Source organism: Opisthocomus hoazin, chromosome 8 (assembly GCF_030867145.1).
Source record: "Opisthocomus hoazin isolate bOpiHoa1 chromosome 8, bOpiHoa1.hap1, whole genome shotgun sequence".
Lineage (NCBI taxonomy): Eukaryota > Metazoa > Chordata > Aves > Opisthocomiformes > Opisthocomidae > Opisthocomus > Opisthocomus hoazin.
Genome location: NC_134421.1, coordinates 57,036,572 through 57,056,992, shown reverse-complemented (window position 1 = coordinate 57,056,992; position 20,421 = coordinate 57,036,572). Strand labels below are relative to the sequence as shown.

The 20,421-nt window shown below is 51.7% G+C and overlaps 1 protein-coding gene across 5 annotated transcripts in view; it reads right to left on the bottom strand.

Moving 5' to 3' along the window:
* Positions 1 to 14,582, bottom strand: part of CELSR1 (cadherin EGF LAG seven-pass G-type receptor 1) — a 175,576-nt gene extending 160,994 nt beyond the window's left edge. For 4 of the 5 annotated variants that reach the window (XM_075429590.1, XM_075429589.1, XM_075429588.1 and 1 more), the window contains exon 1: positions 11,444 to 14,223. In XM_075429590.1, coding sequence (XP_075285705.1) covers positions 11,444 to 14,126 — 2,683 coding nt within the window. In that variant the 5' untranslated portion in view covers positions 14,127 to 14,223. Of the gene's footprint in view, positions 1 to 11,443 lie in introns of all 5 variants that reach the window. The other variant, XM_075429586.1, reaches the window with a different exon arrangement.
* Positions 14,583 to 20,421: the final 5,839 nt, after the last annotated feature.

Sequence of the window (20,421 nt, the reverse complement as noted above, 5' to 3'; positions counted from 1 at the left end):
AGTGGGTCAGAAGAGGGTGAGGAGTGGATGAGGAACCCGCCCTGCCTCCCCAAAGACACGAGGGAAGGCAGCGTGAAGGGATGCTGCCACACCGTCGGCAAGCACCGTGCCTGGCGAGCAGCGGCCAGCCGGCGCCCCGCGCCTGCCGGACACACCACCGGCTATCTCACGGGGCAGCTGGGCGGTCAGTGGCTGGTGGTTTTACTAATTATTTACAGCAGGTATTACAAAAGCAGCCCCTGAGAGGTCTCCGCTGAGCGTAGCCCTGTGCAAACTTGCAGCAGGCAAACTCCGCAGACGCCGCTGCAAAACAGCGCACGGCAAACAGATCCAATGAACGCAAAGGGAGAGGGGAGAAGAAGACAGGGAAGAAGGAAAGAGGAACACCGGCATGTTTTGCATAACAAGCTTTCAGCATCCACCAGGCCCTAAAACGTACCCAGGGTTCCCACTTTGCACAACCAGTGCAAACAACCAGTGCCTGTCAGCAGCTTGGTCAACAAACTCAAGCGTTAGATTGCCAAACTCAATGCAGCATAATGCTGGGTAGCTTAGTATGCAGGACCTAAAAGTTAACCTGTCTTACCTAACATTCAAAAAAACTCACAGAAATTTGCCCACATCACTTCAGCTCGTAAAGAATCCTGTTGCAAACAGCCTGCAAAACCAACCAGGAGGCACCAGCAGGCTTCGCGATCTCGAGAAACCGAAGTTAAGACGGGATTTAAACTAGCAGGCAATTACCTGCCAGATGGAGAGCTCATCACGCAGAGCACACATTGCTAAATTACACTGCGTCGATAAAAGCAGCCAACATCAGAAATGCACCCCGTGAGAAGGGAAACTGAGTCAACCGACAGGATCCTTCAACCCAGCCGCTGCTGCCAAGAGACTTTTACTGTATGTGTCAGGACAACGTCAGCTCGCTGCAGCGTTAGCGAGCACACTACAGGAAAAGCCACAGGATCCAAGTGACAAGCGGCAACATGTTGATAATTACTAGCAAGTCTATCATCACAGCAAACTGCAGCGAGAAAGAGGATTAAACCGAAGATGGGTTGAACTCTGGATATTTAGCAGCGTAATTTATGTCTGAGTCTGTGAATCCTCCCATAACTGACCCTTTAGCCCATATGGGGGCTGCTCCACATAAAAGCAAAATATGTTTACAAATAGTTAAAGCTAGAAGACAAACAAATCAGCTCCAATCAACAGGAAACTTACACCCTGGAAAGCCCTGGTGTTCTTATTTATTTTACCTTTGAGTTCCCAGGTGGGAAGAGCTGAGTCCCTGGTTCCAGCCAGAACTGGCCGAATCCTGACATGGCCTGAACAGTTCACGATCCAGCTTTTCTTATGGCCTAAACAAAATGCAGCAGCTGAGGGTCAGAGCCAGGCTGCCCACGTGCGTGAACGTCAGCCAGAAAGCCTCCTCTCCGGCACCCTGCAAGTGCGAGCATGACCCTGTAGCTTACAGCACTTACCTAAGAGATGGGAAACGCGAATCCCACAACGGCTCCTGTACCTCATTCGGCTCCTCTTCAATGTATAGAACGGTAAGAGCTTTGAGATGAAGGGCTGGAGCCCAGCCCATCTCTGCCGCGACTAAGTGTCCTGATCGCTACGCTGAGTGAAGTGCCCAAGCTGTAGCAGGATGGTATTTCAAGTGCTCCCACTTTACAGGACACTTCACTGCCTAAAACGGGATACAGCTGCAGGGAGCAGGCACCTAAAAGCGAGGCGCTGTGGCATCTGATGGTTTGTAGAAGTCCTCTACCAGACCCAAGCTGTGAAAGGTGCCCACCGCCTCCTCCTAGCCATGCCCAGCTGTGCCTGCAGCATCTGGAGGCTGGCAATCATGCACTGCTAGAACAAGCAATGCACCAGTGTGGGGCAGCTTTCATATGATTTAAAATAAATTCAGACAGCTACATTAATAAATAATTTAAAAAAAAAATCACAGCTTGGATGTTAAAGGGTCTTCTTTAGCAACAGATCCAGCACGAACATCGCCGCAGGCACACAACTAAATGAGGGGCTGGGCTAGGCTGGCTCCTGGGAAGTCCAAAAGTGCTACAACAGGAATTCAGTTCAATAAACCCAATGACTTGCTAACATCAGCTCTGGATAGGGTCAAGGAGTCTGATCTGGCACTAGTGAAAGGAAAGAGCAAACCCAACCGATCCAGCAGCTCTTTGTACCCATGATGTGGCGGCATGGCAGCTACAGAGAACCACCCTGAGTCTATTTGCTTCCAAACCTGTCAGCTCCTTGGGGTTTAACAGCGAAGACAGACTGCTAGGTGCTGGCCATCATGTCTGTGAAACTCAAATCTGACAACGGTCCCTGCTTTGCCCCTTTCGGTGGAGTCCAGATGCTTTTGCTTCTCCCTGAAACTGGGTCTAGCCCACAGACGCCACAGCAGGCAGGAGATGCCATGCTGACAACGGGTGTTAACCATGGCCTCTCCTTCTCGCTCCTTCAAAAAGCGCTGAAATATTTTGACCAGATGCGTCATTTCCAAAAGTGCTGGAGACCTGATGGAATGCAGCATCTATCATGCATTCAGCAATAGTGTTGAAAACAGATTACTTTCCTTTGTATTTGATAAGCGTAAGATGTCTATGTTTATTATGTGGTCCCCTGAGGATTTATTACAGGTTTACCATTTCATTTATTTGCTTTTTTTGTGCTTGGCAAGTGTAAACACTGGAATAAATACGAAGGTGGTTACAGCTTACCAGCATTAACGACTTGTTGAAACAAAGTCCAAAAGTTTTCCTTTCTCTCCAGCAAATCTTACTTTTCTGTCCAACTGCTTTTTTTTCAAGTGCGAAGATCATCTTTCTGAAGTATGTTAAAATGTTATTTCTTTGTTAAATGCCAAATCCCCATAAAAGCATACTTTTCCCCTTCATTCACTCAAACCCTCGACAATATTTAAAGTCTCTCCTAACATTATTCATGGCAAAATATTTTCCTGTTTGCAAATTATAGCCTCCCCCATCCTTTCCATTTAGTCTGCGAAGCCTGTTACTACAGGTAGTTTGCTGTAACAGAAATAAGTACAATCATCGCTACAAAAGCAAACAAACCCTTCCGTCCTGGCACACACATTCAGGGTGGGCTCATCCCACTGAACTTTAGCCACCTAACAACAAGGCAATCAGGCCAAGTCAGTCATTTATGTTCCCTCTTCAACCCGTGGGGTGAGATGGGCATCGCCAGCCAGCAGCCCTCCTGCCTATCAACCGATCGTGGCTGCAACCTACACGACCCCCTTTGAAGAGAGACCGGATTTCTTGGGTAGATCATGGTAGGCAATACAAATCTGACGGTAAGAGCCAAGCTGCACCTTTGATTAGGCTGTTTCAATCCAACCACATCAACACGTTGCAACGAAACCTCGGCAGAAGCGTATGCACCCGGGTCTTACAAAAAAAGGGGTTAGGCAAATCCTCGCCAAACAAACACGTGATCGCTCAACGGCAGGTTTCAAAATTTTCCACGAAGATTACATCCTGCCCCTTTTGGAAACTTGTGTTGCATCTATAAATAGTTCAGTGTTTTCCAATGCTGGAAAAAGAGCTGCACTGGGGGGCGGGGGGGGGGGATAATAAAACTGTCACTTGTCACAGAAACACAAAGTGGGAAAACTAAATTTAATCAGGTCTCAGATGTTCTTTCTTTCAAGTGGACAACCACTGTGAACCAGACTTTGAAGAACTGAGCCCCTTGTCAACTTGTTCTGTACTCTGATTCATGCAATCTTTTGGTCAAACAGTCTTTAAGAAAAGGAGCAGATGACAAAATAGCCTATCACTCACAAAAGACAGCACTGCCGTACTTGTTACTTAAATGGCAGACTAGATGTCAGAGTAGTTGAAGTACTATTTTACCTAAAAAGATCAACACTCCCACAGAAACCAGGACAGAAAGACTGTGACATTGGAAGACTGCCAAAAAGGGTCATTAGATCTGATCTGAGTATCTTCAGCCCTTCTAACCTTCCGGTGTTTCCTAGAGACTCTCCACAGATATTTTTGGAAATGCAAGTCAGTATGCCAAAGGAAGCCAAGAGAGACAGTTGCCCAAATCCTGGAAATTAAGCAATACCGAGGTAAGCAGGTAAGTTGTGTTGTTATCTCAAGCAGTCAAACACAGCGAGTCTGTCCCCACCGACCGGCTCTCAAAATCCTGAGGGCTTATAAAAGAGAGGCAGAAGGGATGGAGAGCGCAGATCTTGTGTCTGACATGTGATCCTTCCCTTGCTCATCTCCCATGCGTGAGCGTTACAGCTAGAGTTGCCTATGCTGCTAAATATTGAAAAGGTATTTGAGCATGTAGGTTTAAAAGAGGTTTCTGCTTCATCTTTGCTTGTTTCCTGCCCAGAAAGTAATTCTGCTCCCAACCCGACCCACGAGGGAACCAAGGGGCGCAGGGAAATCACAAGCAAAGCCGTGCTACGGTGCAGTCGTTGCTGTCTGTACCCAAAATAACCAGATGAAAGCCAGCTCAGCTATGCCAACGTATGCAGCAGCTTCACATCTGGCTGAACCGTGAACACCGTCACAGGTGTTGCGTGCCATCGCATGCCCCGGAACCCATCAACCCCGAGCACCCGGCCAGCCAAACGCCGGAGACGACCCGTCAGCCGCAGGGGTGTCTGGCAGACCTGCAGCACACCCCAAGGAGGAGGCAGGAGACCACGGATGAGTCTCCCCAACCCTTCCTGGAAGATGCTGGGAGACACCAGGGCCACGCTCTGACCAGATTGGTGGAAATGTGCGGACTCTTCGGTTCCCATCCACGCATCTGCTTAGGGTCTCACCAGTAAGAGCCCTACCAGAAGAGCTGTGAGCACGCTACCCACCTTCCCCTAATGTCATACTTTAAAACCTGGCATTACTTTCCTCAGCCATGGAATGTCTGAGAAAATCCATTCAGCTCAAAGATGGGAGTCAACAATGCAAGGGAGCTGCCAGATACTGAGTATACACACTGAAGGAAAACGGACCATTCAATGAGCAAGTGTAAAATTACACACTTTATCAGCAGCCAGCCACTTCCTCAGGCAGCGCTTGGGATGTTGGAGATAATGAAATATAAAATGCCACTGCTTCACATCACCTATTTTCCCTACCACTAATTCTACTGCAGGTTTACTATCATCCTAACACCCGAACTTACAAAACCATTCCTGTATTCTAAACAAAGGGTTCTTTTGTCATTACCCTTGACAACAATTCGGTGTTTATTCTGTATTTGGCAGTTTGGAGCAGGCTCCACAACCCCAGCCTAAACCAATTCTGAACTGCGAGGAAACGTGTGACCAGAACAACAGAACAAAAGAGGATTCGTCCCAACCCACAAGCGCAAGGCAGAAGTAAGCACTTCAGTGACTTCTCAGAGGGGAACAACAACAAGGGAATACACCAAGGAAACCAATTCATTAATACACCCTGAAGCTTAAAAAGTAATCAAAAAATATAAACCAATTACTAATTCAATTTAAAAATGGTTATTACAACTATCTCCCCATTTGAAAATAATTTGAAAATAAGGGGGAAACAGTTTTCCAGGCAATCCCGCCATCACACTTCTCTAAATTTAATTTCTGTCCCTTGGGACTTGATTATCAAGTAAAGCCTAGTAGACTTCCCCTCACATCTTCAGTCTCATTCTTCTTACACCTCCTCCTTGTTATCCTAACGTCTCCCTCCTTCCCAGAAATCACTGAGAAAAGCATCAACATTTAGGCAATAAAAAAATAAAATAAAATTATCAGTACACTGAGTAAAGTGTGTACAAAGCCAGCTAAAAAGCCCTGCAACCTCAGTAAGCCATTTCGCACACCCTCTCAATCAAAGCAACCCAATAGCTCGTACAGAAATCTTACGAAGATGCTGCAGCTACAAACACGCCCTTGGGTTTATAAACAGCATTGCGGAGTTTGGGTTTATGCAGGGCTTTGACAGACACTTTTTTTTTTTCCTCCAGGAACTGATTGTGACCTCTAGTATTTAGGGTTCAAAGTTTCACTTTGTGGGATGAGGTGAGGAAGTGCCATCTTCCGTGTAGGCTTCAACCACCAAGACACGCTAAGGTAGAAATGCCTTGTTAAAAACTGTGTAACAAACACCAGGGGAGCACACAGCCTGCACTGCACACAGACAGAACCTGGGAGAAACAAACGTTTTTAGTGACAGCTACGTTGCACAGCAACATTTTCTGAAAAAAGTTGACTGACAAAAGAGCTTTTATCTGAGATAAAACATCTAATTTACTTTCTGAAGTGTGCTGTGGTAAACATATATTTTTTATCACTAGGGATAACCATTGTAGCAGAGAAATTGCTTATTTACAGTAGCTTGAGCTGCAGATAACTCCCTATGCTATTCATTTCCATGCAGAAGATAGCTTTTATCTCAGTAAAAAGTTATTTTGTCAGTCAGCCTTCCACTAAATATTTTCCTCGCGTAGCCATAGACACTTTCCTGTCTTTTGAAACAAAAACACCCCGCTCCTACGAAATGCAGGGACGGAGTGGAAGGAAGCACACACTAAAGCAACCCGGCAGCCGCAGCTTGTGATCGGCTGGAACGGATCACACAGCTGAAGAGAGAAAGTCAAATTCATGCAGGCGGGAGGGACGCACATCTGAAATGCATCTCACCTATGGAACAGAACACAATACAGAACCTGTATGGGCACACTAATGGATTTAGTCAGCCACAGCAGATCCAGAAGCCATCTTAGCTTTAAAATGACAGGCACTACTCCTGCTTTGCAATTTTAGGAAAATAAACACAGGCGTTCAAAACCACCACTGCTAACCGTTACGGGTCATCCTTCACTTCAGCTCCACTTAATAGGCCAAGTAACAACTGGGCTGCAGTCTCACAGCTCGTGGTACCATGCCATCTTTCCAGACGAGGTCCCTCATCGCTGCTTCCCTGGTCTTTGCAGCCCTCGAGCTGCCGCTTTCTGTCCCCTTAGCGCAGCATGCAAGCGGCCAAAGACCCCGGGAACACGAGCGTCCAAAAGCCCTGCGGCACGCCGACACAACGGGATGGAGGGAGGGAGAGAGGAGCATCCGTCCTTCCATTTCCATCATCTCCTAATTGCATGTAACCCACAGGGATCCCACCCCATCATCTCCTAATTGCATGTAACCCACAAGGATCCCACCCCATCATGCCCTAACTGCATATAAGCCACAGGGATCCCACCACAGCCACCTGCAGGATGGTGTTTCCCTGGGATGGGGGCCATGGAGAGCAGTCTGGGTGCCGGCTGCCCCTCGACAACCCTGAAAGCAAGCCCTCGCAGGCAGCCAGGAGCATCGCCCCTCAAAGCACCAGCCGTCCTGCAGATCTGCCCCCCGGAGCTCAGAGGATCCCCCCAGCTCCCCAAAGGCGGGGCCAGGAGGCCAGGGTGCACGCGATGCCACCGAGGTGCCTGGCCGCACCCCGAGCGCTTGCCCCCCGCACCCAAAGGTGCCCCTGTGCTCACGGAGACGCCTTCTCCCTGGAGTTTCCTTCTTCCCTGGAACCGCAGCTCTCCTTCACACACAGATGACCCCCCGTGTCCTGCGCCTCGGCACAGTGGTGGGCTTACCTTCACCAGAAGGGCTAAACCCAAGTACTGCATCTGCTGCTACAGAAGGCACAGAGCTGGAGATCCATAACCATTAGCGTAATGACTTTTGAATTACAATAATAATGAAGATCCTTCAACAAGCCTTGAGTAAAAATCCCAAGTTTATTGAAGCACAAACTAGCTCTATCTTCATTTGTATTTGCTGATAGTCAATAACCTCACTAAATCCCACTGGAGATTAAAAGCCAAAGAAATGTAAAAGGCGATACTTGAGCTTGCAGCCCTCAGAATGCTTGGGTGTCTATCCCCTCCTGCGGAAACCAGCCCTCCTGAGGAGCACTGCCTTCTCCAAATCCTTCGTGACCCCACGACATTTCACATTGCTCCGGAGCCCTCCAACGCTGTGGCACACAGCCAGGCCAGGTTCTGTCCATGCTGGCGAACAAGGCTGGGCTCCCAGCGGGGTGTGCGCACACCTCCCCTGTACCCAGCGAGCTGTCCTTGGCGACGAGCGGGGCTGCTCGTGGCAGCAGAGCCAAGCAGGTGCCAGCGGCGTTTGCAACGTGATCCCCAGGCACGCGTGTGCAGCGTGGGTGCACAGCTGAGGCCAGCACCAGCCCTCTGCCCAGCACCCACTGGCACCGCGGGGTAATGTTTAACACGGGCAAACGCAATGTGACTTGAGCAACGTTTAACTCGTTTTTTGACCAAATAAATCCCAATTTAACGTCATCCTGAACATCACTGATCGTTTTTAATGATCCTGTCAATTCAAGCCATATATTTATTAGTAACGCTAAGAAATCACAGACTGATCCGACTCTTGACCACCTGTTTCAGAAGCCCCCAGTAAAACCCTGCCCTCCTGGAAAGCAAGGGCAGGATTTCAGCAGGGTCCAGATTTCACCCCAGTTGTTCAAACAACACAAGCCCAACGACGCGACGTGCAGGCATGGGAATATAGCGCCAAGCTCTGCCTTCCTGTAGGGAAGCCTTGAAGGTACGACCGAAAAAGCAGAATGTTTCTTTGTAAGGGACCCCTGGAGCACATCTGGATTAGTTTCATGCAAAAGAGGTCCGGTTTGAGCACTCAGACGGCTCTGCACGACAGGCACGGGCAGAGGGGCACCCAGCAAGATTCACTTCAAAAGAGACTGACTTCAAAAGCTCCCTCCCGACCCAAAGCACAAGGTGATTACCCACACCACCCACACTCCTCCCTGTTCCTGACGGGCACAGCCCAGCAGGCACCGGGGCGAAGGCAGAGCCTGCCCAGGCTGCCCACCGTCCCCCGTAGCTGCTGACGACGCTCACGCTGCTCGAGTGAGTTTGAAATGCCGACTGTGCCGTCCTCAGGCTTTACAAAACCAGTTATCTCCACCCGCTCAGTTTTCATGATTCTTAAAGTTCTGCTGAAGTGCAGAAGGCCAAAATCACCGTGCTTTTTGGCGTAATTCCCAATTCAAATGAAAGAATGCTGGTTTTAGCCAAGTATCAAAGTCTCGAAGTAATTTAATGGAGTAAGCGCGGCTTCTCCCCAGCACCGCACACGCTCCCACGCCTCCGCAGCACAACACAGCACTAGGTGGAAATCAGATTTTTACAGCAGCAGTGCTGCTTCCGACTCGTATACAGATCAAATTCCCCAAGTTCGTAAGGAGCTCCAATCCTCCCCCAACCCGAAGAGCAGCTGCGAGCGGGGCAGGACTTCGTGTTTGTCTGGGTTGAGAGGTTAACGGCTACTCCATAGACATAGTTTTTCAGTTAACTGGCAGGTCATTTTAGCAGATGATTTGCAGGTATTTTGCAACACTTAGAGATAACCCAGTGGAGTACTTCTGTCTGAGTCCTTCTCTGTCTTTTTTTTAAAGGCAGCATCAGACAAAGCAGAGAACGCAGGCAGGTGAGAGTTTCCTGGAGGCAATCACACACTGCCAAACTCTGCCCTTTCAGTTTCCAAACAGCAAACTTCTCCAAATTAACGTCACATCGAGCTCAGTGCTTGTCAAAACTATTTCAAAATCCTATCCATAAAAAGCTTTAATCTTTCAAATATCACAAGACATGCAGTGGACAGCCACTTTTGATCAACATCACAGCGGAGTTTCAAAAGTTCACACCTTCACCAAACATGAAAACGATGCTGGAACAATCAAGCTCCTGTTACTTCAGAAAACAGAGGTCTCCATTCCTACCTGAGATTTCATCCACTTAAACTGCGTAAATCATTAGACTGAGAAAGGAATACTTCATCTCATGTCTTTTTCTGTTCTGAACACTCTATAGTCTAAGGAAACGCCTTTTCCAAGCTTCTCGCTCCAAGTTGAGTTCTTATCTTCTGCTACTGATAAAGAGCTACTGGTTCAGACAGACAATGACCACGCAATCACCTGCACCTTAATCCAAATGTTTTTCTTTAAGGTCACAAGCCAACCGCCTGTTATTTCTGTAAGTCCTCACAGGAGATGGACAGGGCATTTACGAGCTACCTTACCACATTAGCTGCCCCCCAGCATTTTGGAAGAAACAGGAGTGGTTTGTCAGGGGATACACGGCAGTAAATTCAGTCAGCTCAGTTAACATCACTTTCATTCTCCTGAAGCAAGCAGGACCTCCAGCCTGCAAGCACGAGGCAGAGCACAGCTTGCTCCCCCGAGGCCCTGCTGCATGCCGTGACTCCTTACAGCAAAACCACTGCTGCCCGGATTATACCACGCTTTGATGATTATTTTTTTAATACCATCATCCAAAATGAAGCATCTCCCAAAGTGTCACTTTATGTACCCTGGTACTTTCAGCTGTTTTTTTGCAGAAAGAATACAAATATTAGCTTTAGGTTGCAGAGACAGGCAGCGAGGAATGTATCTGGTTAAACCTCTGAAAGTCAACAGCGGTATGGGATCAGGTCCACAGTAAACTTTCTCGAGTGGCACCTGCAGAGGAAATTACTCATTGCATGACTGATGCCACAATTAGAGGCATAAAAACTAATTCCATGATAAACAAGCAATCTAGCAGAAAAAGACCAGTATCCTGAGAGCATGCATGTGCTCATACAGCAGTACGTACTGGACGACATCGACCGGTCCTCACACACAGAGACACCAGCTCTCTGAGGAAGCTCACGGTACAGCACCCCTCCCTCTCCCCTCCACAGCGCTGCGCTGGGGCTGTATTTGGCCAGGACCTGCCCCTAGCTCTAGCAAAGCAACTCCAGCGCAATTAGCAGCGCTACACAGCTATTACACAGCCATAACTCCTTGCTTTCAGCGTCGCCATTTCCCACAGGAACACACGCCAGCAACGCAAACCAGCGCCACATTCACCCGGGCCACACCAGTGGGGAACTGGTCTGAGGTCTCAGGATCTACCAGCCAAACCTCCCGGTGCGCAGCAGGCGATGAACACGTTTTGCTGCTATCTCCACTTTTCTCTTTTTTTTTTTTAAGAGAAAAGGGAGGGCAGAAGGCATTACAGACACATGTGCATTCCCTACATCTTTGCAAGTTACTTTATTTACTACCTCTGCGCAACCACATCAGAAAAACTTCAGCCAAGGTCTCACCTCAACTGAAGGAGAATCTACCCGTCCACGCACACTCGTATTTATTTACCCTTGTGATCCACGTTTACTAAACAACTTAAACGCACCACTTCAATCCACAACACGTGGGCTTGATACATTTTTGTGGTTCCTCTCCAAAAATCTCACAGATAAACTGCTGCCTCAGGAACCTGAAAGCTGTGCTCTAAACTGCCAAGTGGGTTATTTCTGCCCATGCCCCCATAGTGCTCTGACAAGCAGAATTACACGCTCCATGAACCTCGAACGCTTGCTTACCTGAGACCGACACCTTCATGAGGGCTTCCAGAGGCCTGTTGTTGTCCAGATCGCGACTGAGTTTGAGTTCCCCAGTGGCAGAGTCCAAAAGGAGCAAGTTTAATTCATTGCCTTGCACAAAGGTGTAGGCCAGGCTGTCAGACACGTCCGGGTCGTGAGCTGGGATCTTGCCTATCACACCAGAGGGGAAGCTATTGGACTTGTTGGTCACATAGTTATTGAAGAGGATCTGGAAGTCCTGCAGCATGGGAGGGTTATCGTTCTGGTCCAGGAGGCGGATGTGCACGGTTGCTCGGCTCACAAGAGGGGCCGAAGTGGCCTGCACCACGATCACGTACTCTGTCCGGCTCTCATAATCCAAGTCCATCAGGGCCGTGAGGTCTCCATTGAGCAAGTCCAGTTGGAAGACCTCGGGGATGTTCCCCTCTACAATCTGGTACATGATCTGTGCGTTAGTCCCCTCGTCGGGGTCGGCTGCACTGATACGCGCCACAATGGAGCCCACAGGGCTGTTCTCCTCCACAAAGATGTCAAATTCGTCCTTCTCAAAGACAGGGGGGTTGTCGTTGATGTCCAGCACAGTCACCTGGATATCCACAGAGGCTTTCAGCGGTGGGCTGCCCCTGTCCACAGCAAAGGCCCGCAGGCTGTAAACAGCCACATTCTCACGGTCCAGCTTGCGCAGCGTGCGTATCACTCCAGAAGTGGGTTCGATGTAGAAGTCTCCATCTCCGTCATCACCACCTTGGAACGTGTAGAGGAGACGGCCATTGAGGCCTGAGTCGCGGTCGGTGGCAGACAGCTGCAGGACGCTGGTGGAGAGCGGCACATCCTCGAAAACCGAGCCCTGGTAGCGGTCGCGCAGGAAGTGGGGCGCATTGTCGTTGGCATCCAGGATGAGGATCTCGACGTATGTGGTGTCTGACTTCTGAGGGATGCCGTTGTCGTGGGCTGTAATGGCCAACGTGTAGGAGGCCTGGTCCTCATAGTCCAGCTCCATCAGGGTGGTGATGGTGCCTGTGTCAGGGTCGATGCGGAACTGGGGGATGTTATCGTCCAAAATGTAAGTGATTCTCGCGTTCTCCCCTGTGTCCTCATCGGTGGCGCTGATGGTGACAATGGAAGTGCCGACGGGCTTGTCCTCACTGACGCTCACCGTGTAGTGGGAGCTCTGGAAGACCGGGCGGTGTGTGTTGGCATCCGTGACGTTGATGAAGACCTGGACGGTGTCAAAGCGGGTGCCGTCAGAGGCAGTGACTGTGAGCACATACTGCCTTTCCTGCTTGTAATCCAGGGGCAAGGCCAGCGTGATCAGCCCCCCTCCACTCTGACTGGTGATGGCGAAACGGTTCCTGGTGTTGCCACTGGTGATCTGGTAAGTCACAACACTGTTAACATCCCTGTCCACGGCTGTCAGGGTCAGGACGCTGCTGCCCACGGCCGCGTCCTCGTTCAGCCTGAGGTGATACACCTTCTCCGTGAAGGTGGGGTTGTTGTCATTCACGTCCAGGACAGTGATGGACACGCTGGCTGAGGAGGTCATGACTGGCACGCCGTGGTCCCTGGCCTCCACCCCGAAGTGATAGTTCTCCACAGTCTCTCGGTCCAGCTCTGCGGCCACCGTGATCCACCCCGTGCTGTTGTTGATCTGAAAAGGGAACCCGGAGTCACCCGCTACGGGGGCACCTCCGGCGGAGGGTGCCATCTCTATGAGTTTGTACTCCAGGCGGGCATTCTCCCCGGAGTCAGCGTCCACAGCCTGGATGTGCAGCACCGAGTAGCCCAGAGGAACGTTCTCCAGCACCGTGGCCTGGAAGGGAGTGCTCACGAAGATGGGGGCATTGTCATTCACGTCCACGACCTGCACCGACACCATGCCACTGGAGTTGATCAAGGGAGGCCTGCCCCCGTCCTGGGCCTTGATCCGGAGCGTGTACTCCCGGATGGTCTCATAATCCAGAGGGTTGATCAGGTCGATGGCGCCGGAGAAAGAGTGGATGTAGAACTGGCCTTTCAGGTTGCCGCTCACGATGCTGTAGTGCACCTGAGCGTTGCTGCCCCGGTCCCGATCCGTGGCCTGCACCTGCAGTACCTGGCTGTTCACCGGGGCGTCCTCCGGCACCTGGACCAGGTAGCGCTTCTCGCTGAACTGAGGGTAGTTGTCGTTCTCGTCCTCAACGGTGATGTGCACCATGGCCGTGGCGCTGCGTGGTCCCGGATCCTTGCCCTGGTCGTTGGCTTCCACCACCAGGTGATACTCGGAGACCTCCTCGCGGTCCACCGGGGCTCGGGTCCTGACCACCCCGGAGCGCGGGTCGATCTCAAAGACCCCGTCGCCGGCTCCTGGCTCCAGCAAGCGGTAAAGCATGTTGGCGTTGGCCGGGGCGTCACCGTCGGTGGCGCGGATGGTCAGCACCTCGTAACCCACCTCCAGGTTCTCCCGGATGCTCTCCCGGTACTCGGGCTGCTCAAACACCGGCTCGTGGTCGTTGGTGTCGCTGACGGTCACCGTCAGATAGGTGGTGGCCGAGCGGCGGCGCGGGGAGCCATGGTCGGCGGCGGTCACCTTCAGCACGTGGGTGTCCTTCGTCTCGCGGTCCAGGCTGCGGGCGGTGACCACGGCGCCCGTCTCGGCGTCGATGGAGAAGTAGTCGTTGGAGCGCTCGTCGAAGAGCGCCTCCATGGCGTAGGCCAGCCGGCCCGCCTCGCCCTCGTCGGGGTCCTGCGCCCGCAGCACGATGACGGCCGCGCCGGCCGGCTCGTTCTCGGGGATGGAGACCTGGTAGCTGGGCAGCGGGAACTGCGGGGGGCTGTTGGCGCTCCGCCGCGCCCGCCGCCGCCCGCCGCCCGCCTGCCCCGCCGCCGCGGCTCCGCGGGGCTCGGGGGCCGCCCGCTGCCGGGCGCGCCGCGGGCAGGGCCCGGCGGGCGGAGCGCGGCGCAGCGCGGCCCCCGCCGCCCTCAGGCGCCCGGCGAGGGGCGGCTCGGCGGCGGCGGGGGCGGCGCGGCGGCCCGCGGCCCCCGGGGGCAGGTGGAGGAGCGCGGCGGCGCGGGGCGGCCGCGGGTCCCCGCCGCCCGCCGGCGCCAGGGCGCAGAGCAGCGCGGCGCAGCCCAGGCAGGCGGCGGCGGACAGCCGCGGCATCTCCGGGGCTCAGCGGGCGCCGGGGCCGGGCAGCGGGCTGCCGCACAATCCATCCACCCGCCGGGCCGCCCGCCCGCCCTCACCCATCGGCCGCCGGCCCGGAGCCCCGCGCCCCGTCCGCGTCCCCCCCGCGCAGCGGGCTGGAGAGCCCCAACTTTTCCACCTTAAACTTTGAAGTGAGTTCAAAATGGCTCCTCTCCTCCTCCTCCTCCTCCTCCCGCCGCCGCCGCCGCTCCGCAGAGGGTGATTAGCATAAACCTGCTGCCCGGCTCCTTCGCCCGAAAGGAAAAAAAAAAAAAAATTAAATACCGCAGCCGCCCCCCGTGGCGCGGTGGCCCCACACGCGGCGCGGTCCCGCGTGGCTGCGCGACCCAGCGGGGCCGCCCCGTCCCGTCCCGTCCCGCTGCGCTGCGCCGGGCTGGGCTGTGCGGGGCTGCGCGGGGCTGCGCCGGGCTCCGCGGCGGGCGCTGCCCGGGGCGGGGTTTCCTGGCGGCCCCGCCCGGCCCCTCCCGGGCAGCGGCGGAGGCGGGGGGGGGCCGGGTCCGTCCCCGCGGGGCTGCTGCCGCGGCGCCGCTCGGTGGCCGTCCCGGTCCCCGTCCCGGTCCGGTCCCGGTCCCTGTCCCGGTCCTGGGAGCAGCGGGCGGGGCGAGACAGGCGGCCGCAGCCCGCCGGGCACGGCACGGTGCGAAGCCGCTTCCCCGCGCCGCAGCCACCTGCCCGTCCCCGGGACAAAGCTCAAAGCTTTCGGCGGCGGGGGGCAGACCCGAGCGGGAACTCACTCCTCAGGGGAACCCCAGCGCGGTCTGCGCGGCGGCGGGGTGCCCTCTGCAGCGGGGGGACCGGCAGCCTCGGCGGAGGGGGTGTCCCCGGGGCGACCGCCAGCAGCGCCGGGGAGCGGCAGAGCGCGGGCGGCCGGCGGGAAGCGGCCCGGCCCGGCCCCGCACGGCAGCGCGGCACCGGCGCTGCTGTCGTTAGCCGGTGCGGGGAGGTCAGGCCGAGCGGTTGGCGGGCGGCGGAGCCCTGATCCCCGCGGCTGCAGTGGCCTCTCGCGGGGGCGGGGGGAAGGACGCGGAGCAGCCCGCAAAGGGCCGGGCCGTGCGGGGGCCGGAGGGCGGCTGCGGGCGGGGGGGGTGGGTCCGCTGCTGTCAGCCCGGGCTCTGCGAGAAGAGTGCGGAAAAACCGGATTAATTCAGCGCTTTCATCCCCGGAACGGCATTATTGCGAGGGGAGAAAAAAACCCCACCTGGACCATGGCCAGTGGGTCTGTCGGGGGGGAAAAAATGGTTTCTGAAGTGCAGTTTTGGAAGATGTTGAGCTGATTCAGCTTTACTCAGATTTTTATTTTTTTTAAACGGAATTTAGAAGCTTAGTTGGCTTTTCAGTCCCTCTGATGAAAATGATGGTTCGTGAAAAGGAAGAGGAAAGAAATGGATTTTAAAAAAAAAATGTGCACATAACCTCCCCTCTATCAAGTTGGAGTGGATGTAGCGATCCGTTTCACACTCCAGCAATCCAGCAGCTCGCTCCGTAGCTGGTGCAAATCACACCGACGCTAACTTGGGGTCGGCGCAGGAAAACCCCGGCTGAAGCCCATACTTCTCTTACTTCTCTCTACGTTTTTTTCTGCGGTGCTTAATGCTCACGGTTTGAAAAATCAGCTTTTGTTACAGAGTAATCCTTTTCTATGGCTTTTTAGAGGTGAGATCCCAGTACATGTTTCCAGAGTTTTTATTAGATAAGATAGTTTTGCAAGGAAAGATGGTTTAAGCTTCTTTACTTTCCATTTTGTTGCAATAAGAGGCAACATCCGTGGGTCTGGAATGGGAAGATATTGTACAAGCATCTGTATGAAAACGATTATGTCCATGATTACACAAAATCCCCTGTCCTATTCCCATTTGTATGACTTGCCCTCTATTTTCAGTTAATTTTGTCTTGTTTATCTGACAAGTTTCACTGTTTTCTCATTAATTGTATGATCCCTATTGGTTCTTCCACGCGTTACACCGCTTGTCGTATAATTTTACTGTGAAAACAGACTTCAAACGCAAAACGGAGACTGTAGTATTGAAAAGCAAGGCCGACTCGCTGCCCTGGTGACAGGAGTGGGTGATTTAACACGTCAGCAGCTCACACCGCTTCTCGGACAGGGGCACGGTGAGGTGTCTCACGCCTGCTGCCGCGTCGCTCCGCACGGAGACGGGGCTCGCTCAGGGGCCGGGGCTGGCCTGATCCGTTTCTGCCGCTGCTTCTGCGGGTCCAGAAGAGTCCGAGAAGGCAACAGCGAAACCGGACGGTTGGTGAAGGCAAGTCAAGGTGGGGAGGAAAATCAGAATTACGTCTGTCTCGTGTTTTAACTGGCAAGTTGTCGGCGAAGGCTGATCCTGCTAAGAAAGTCAGACACTCCCTTTGCGCCTGATTCCGCAGATTTTCTGGTATAAGCTGCCCTTTTCTATAGCAGAAACCACACTGACATCACCGTGATGGGTGATGTCTGTAAAAATATGCAAGCGGGTGAGGTTTTGCCTGACCCTTTGTCTCCTTGGTACCAATCGATGACATATTCATTTCACAGTTCAAAAAATGCTGTTTCGACTTGTCTGGGAGTGAAGTATTTCAAGTTTCTTTCCAGAGTGAACCTAAAACAAAACTGAGAAGCTAAAAAAAAAAATAGCACTGTTATCCAGCTCCATTCAGTGCTCAGCTCTAAAAAAATATATATATAATTAAACTTTGAGGGATTTTCTTAAAGCATGAAGTTTCCAAGATCAGGGAGGTCACCACGACTCGCTCCTTCATTGGAACTTTGCTGTGAGATCTGTAGTCCAGAGGAAGAGGAGCGCAGAGCCGGGGTTGCCTGTATCTAGATCCGGTAACATTTTCAAGGTTGGGAATGAAGTGATTCCGTGTAACCTCCATTCCTGCGGAGGAAGTCGTTCTCTGGAAGGAGCCGGAGCTTCTCTCATTTCAGCCCATCTGTACCTTAAGGAAAGGCTTGAAAATTCATGTCAGTAATGCTGTGTTACAAAGAGTTCCCCCCTTTTATTTTTTTAAGGATAAGAACTGTGAAAAGGTTTTTGCGGTGGGATTTGTGAAGTATATTGCAAAAAGGTGATATGCAGTGTGTCCCCCACCCCACCAACCAGTCGTCTGATCTGCTAAACTCTCGCTGGGGGGGAGGTTATGCATGAGAAGAAAAATTATCCTGAAATTTAGGCCTTCGTGTAACACAAACGGTATCTTGTACGGGATCTCTGTATACAGTGTTAAACATAAATTGATACATGTAACACATATTCATAACTGCATTTATTTCCTTCACGAATTTCCTTCGCTGATCTATTCCTGCTAAAGCAACACTTTGAGAAAATAATCTTTGAAACCGCAGCAGGCAGCAATCAAGCAGCCTTTAACCGCACTTTACTCTTCAACCTTCCCATGTTCCAGCACCTGGAAAGAAACTAGAAGTTTTGTGCCATGCATTAGAAGTGAACAAAACTAGATTCTGGAAGGGAATGTTATTTATTATCCACGATTTCAAATAAACTAGCAATATATTCGGCATGACAAAAACCCGCCCAAACCCTGAATAACAAAAAAGGCGCTAGTTTTCAGGCGACCTGTGCTGGTTGCGGTTACATCCTGACCTCAGCGCTGGGTCTCTTCATCGTCTGGGACCGCACACCAGCAGAGATCAGCCTTCCGTCATCCCAGGCAAAATCTAGGCAGAAGAGAGAGAGGCAAGCTGCACGGAATTCCTCGCTTTCCACGGCCTGAGGTTGTTGCTGTGGCAGGAGGCAGGTGGGAGCCCTGGGCTGCTGCCGCCCGACTCGCCCTGGTGCTCCGGGGCTGGGAACTGCAGAGCGGGTCTCCGTCTGCCCAAAGCGCCCAGTGCAGTGTGCCTGGCTGGTCCGAGGGCTGGAGCTGAGTCCCACGGTCGCTGTAGTGCCTTTAAATTGGATAAACCCAGGCTTTTAGGCAATTTCTCCAGTCACCAGAAGGAAGCACGATAACAAGTTGCTCTATGAATGGGCATTTGGACTTCCAGTCCCCACACGAATCTATTTCGCCTCCAGCCCAAGAAAGCCCAAATGAGCAGAAGTCATTACTTTTTTTCACGTTTCATCTGAGTTTATTTTAAGAACAGAAGAATTAGTTTGAGCTCCGTAAGGTGAAACTTGAACCTTCACCTATTGCGGGAACCACATGGGTTTGGAAATGTTTCAGAAAAGACTTTTATTGCTAACATTCGTTATTCTTAAAGCCAAGAAAGGATTCCAAAACGCTGGGATCCTTATTGCAGGAATGATGTTCAAGGCTTCTTGGCAGTATGTAGCTTCTCTTTTGTAGTAAGAGGAGAAAAAATTTAGAGCTCTTAGATGGTGAGTTTGTTGTAGCCAATCGTGCTGTTGCTTCTTTTAAAATCCTTGGTGGAGGTAGCAGCGATTCGGTGTTGGAACTTGTTTATTTCCTTAGACTTAATACCATCCATTTATAATTTACCCTAAGGAGCTCAGCTCCACCCTTTTCAAACACTGCCTGTGAATTTCCTCACTCTAAATTGGTTTGGGTATTTTTTTTCCCTCCTCACTTACATTAGCTAAAGGCTCCACTAGTTCCAGCATGCAAATGGATAAATAAACCAATAGAGAAGAGCAAATTTCATGCCCAGAAATTGCATGGTGGCCAAGAGCAAATAAAAGCTGAATATGGCTCGACTTTTATTGATGGGAAGAGTGATGCAGAGGCTAACGCATCCAAAATGTAGTCCTACAAGCTAACAAGCTCTGTAACAAATTCTGTAACAAACTAGCATGCAAAAAGCTCGGCAGATGTTCCAGTTCAAGTAAGCTGAGTAGAATGCCCAGGTCTATAGATTCACGGGATTTTCTTTTCTTTTCAGATCTTCCCTATACATTAACAGAACTACTGAGTGAAAAACAAACCCTTGGAAACTACTTTTTACCGTTTGCTTTGCAGGACTCGCCCTTGCTCTCTCGCAGGGTCTCACCCTACGTTGTACAAACAGATTAAAAAAATGAGCTCTTGTGGCTTTGCCTAAGAGGTTCAGGTGAGTTTGCTGAAAGTTTGCTGCCAGCCCATCAAAATAAAGGTGCAGCAGGACAGGTTTCCTTGCTTTGGCAGCTTCTGTTATCTAATTAGGGGATTAGGGGGACTAATTAATAAGAAAAGAGTGCAAAAGACAGACACGTCTAGCTTGGCGAAGAGACAGGTTAGGGACTGGAGTGGGCTGGAGCCTAACACCACGTCACAAACATCCAGAAGCAGTCACTGACGGCAGTACAAGAAGATGAGGAGCAAGGGGACGGCGCGGAGGATGCGTCGGCTGGGTAGCAGGGTTCAAGTACTGACAGAGGGGTTTCTGGCTGCAGAGCAGCTTTCTGCAGGACTGCACAGTGTGCTCACGGGGCGGGCACGCTCTGTGTTCACATGCGAGTATGGGGATAATGTTCTTGCACCACCGTCGGTGACTGCTCCTTGGTGACTACACCTGGACGTCTGTAACATCTCGTCAGACTCCAGCTGGCTCCAGTTTCTCCCTAGCAATTCCTTAAGCTCTCTCTACTCTTTTGAAACCCATTTAGTACTGAAGTATCATTTTCCAGGGATTTTAATGTCTCCAAAATGTTTTTTTTTTCCCAAAGTGAACTAATATTTTCTGAACTTTTTATGGTTTACATAGAGAGAGGATTAGTTTTTTTTCTCCAGTCTCCATTACTTTGTGCTTGTCAGCACTGAGCATCATCTGCCATTATATTGCCCACTTGCTCAGCACTACAAAATTCTCCTTTACCCCTCCAGAAGCCAGCTAGATTTG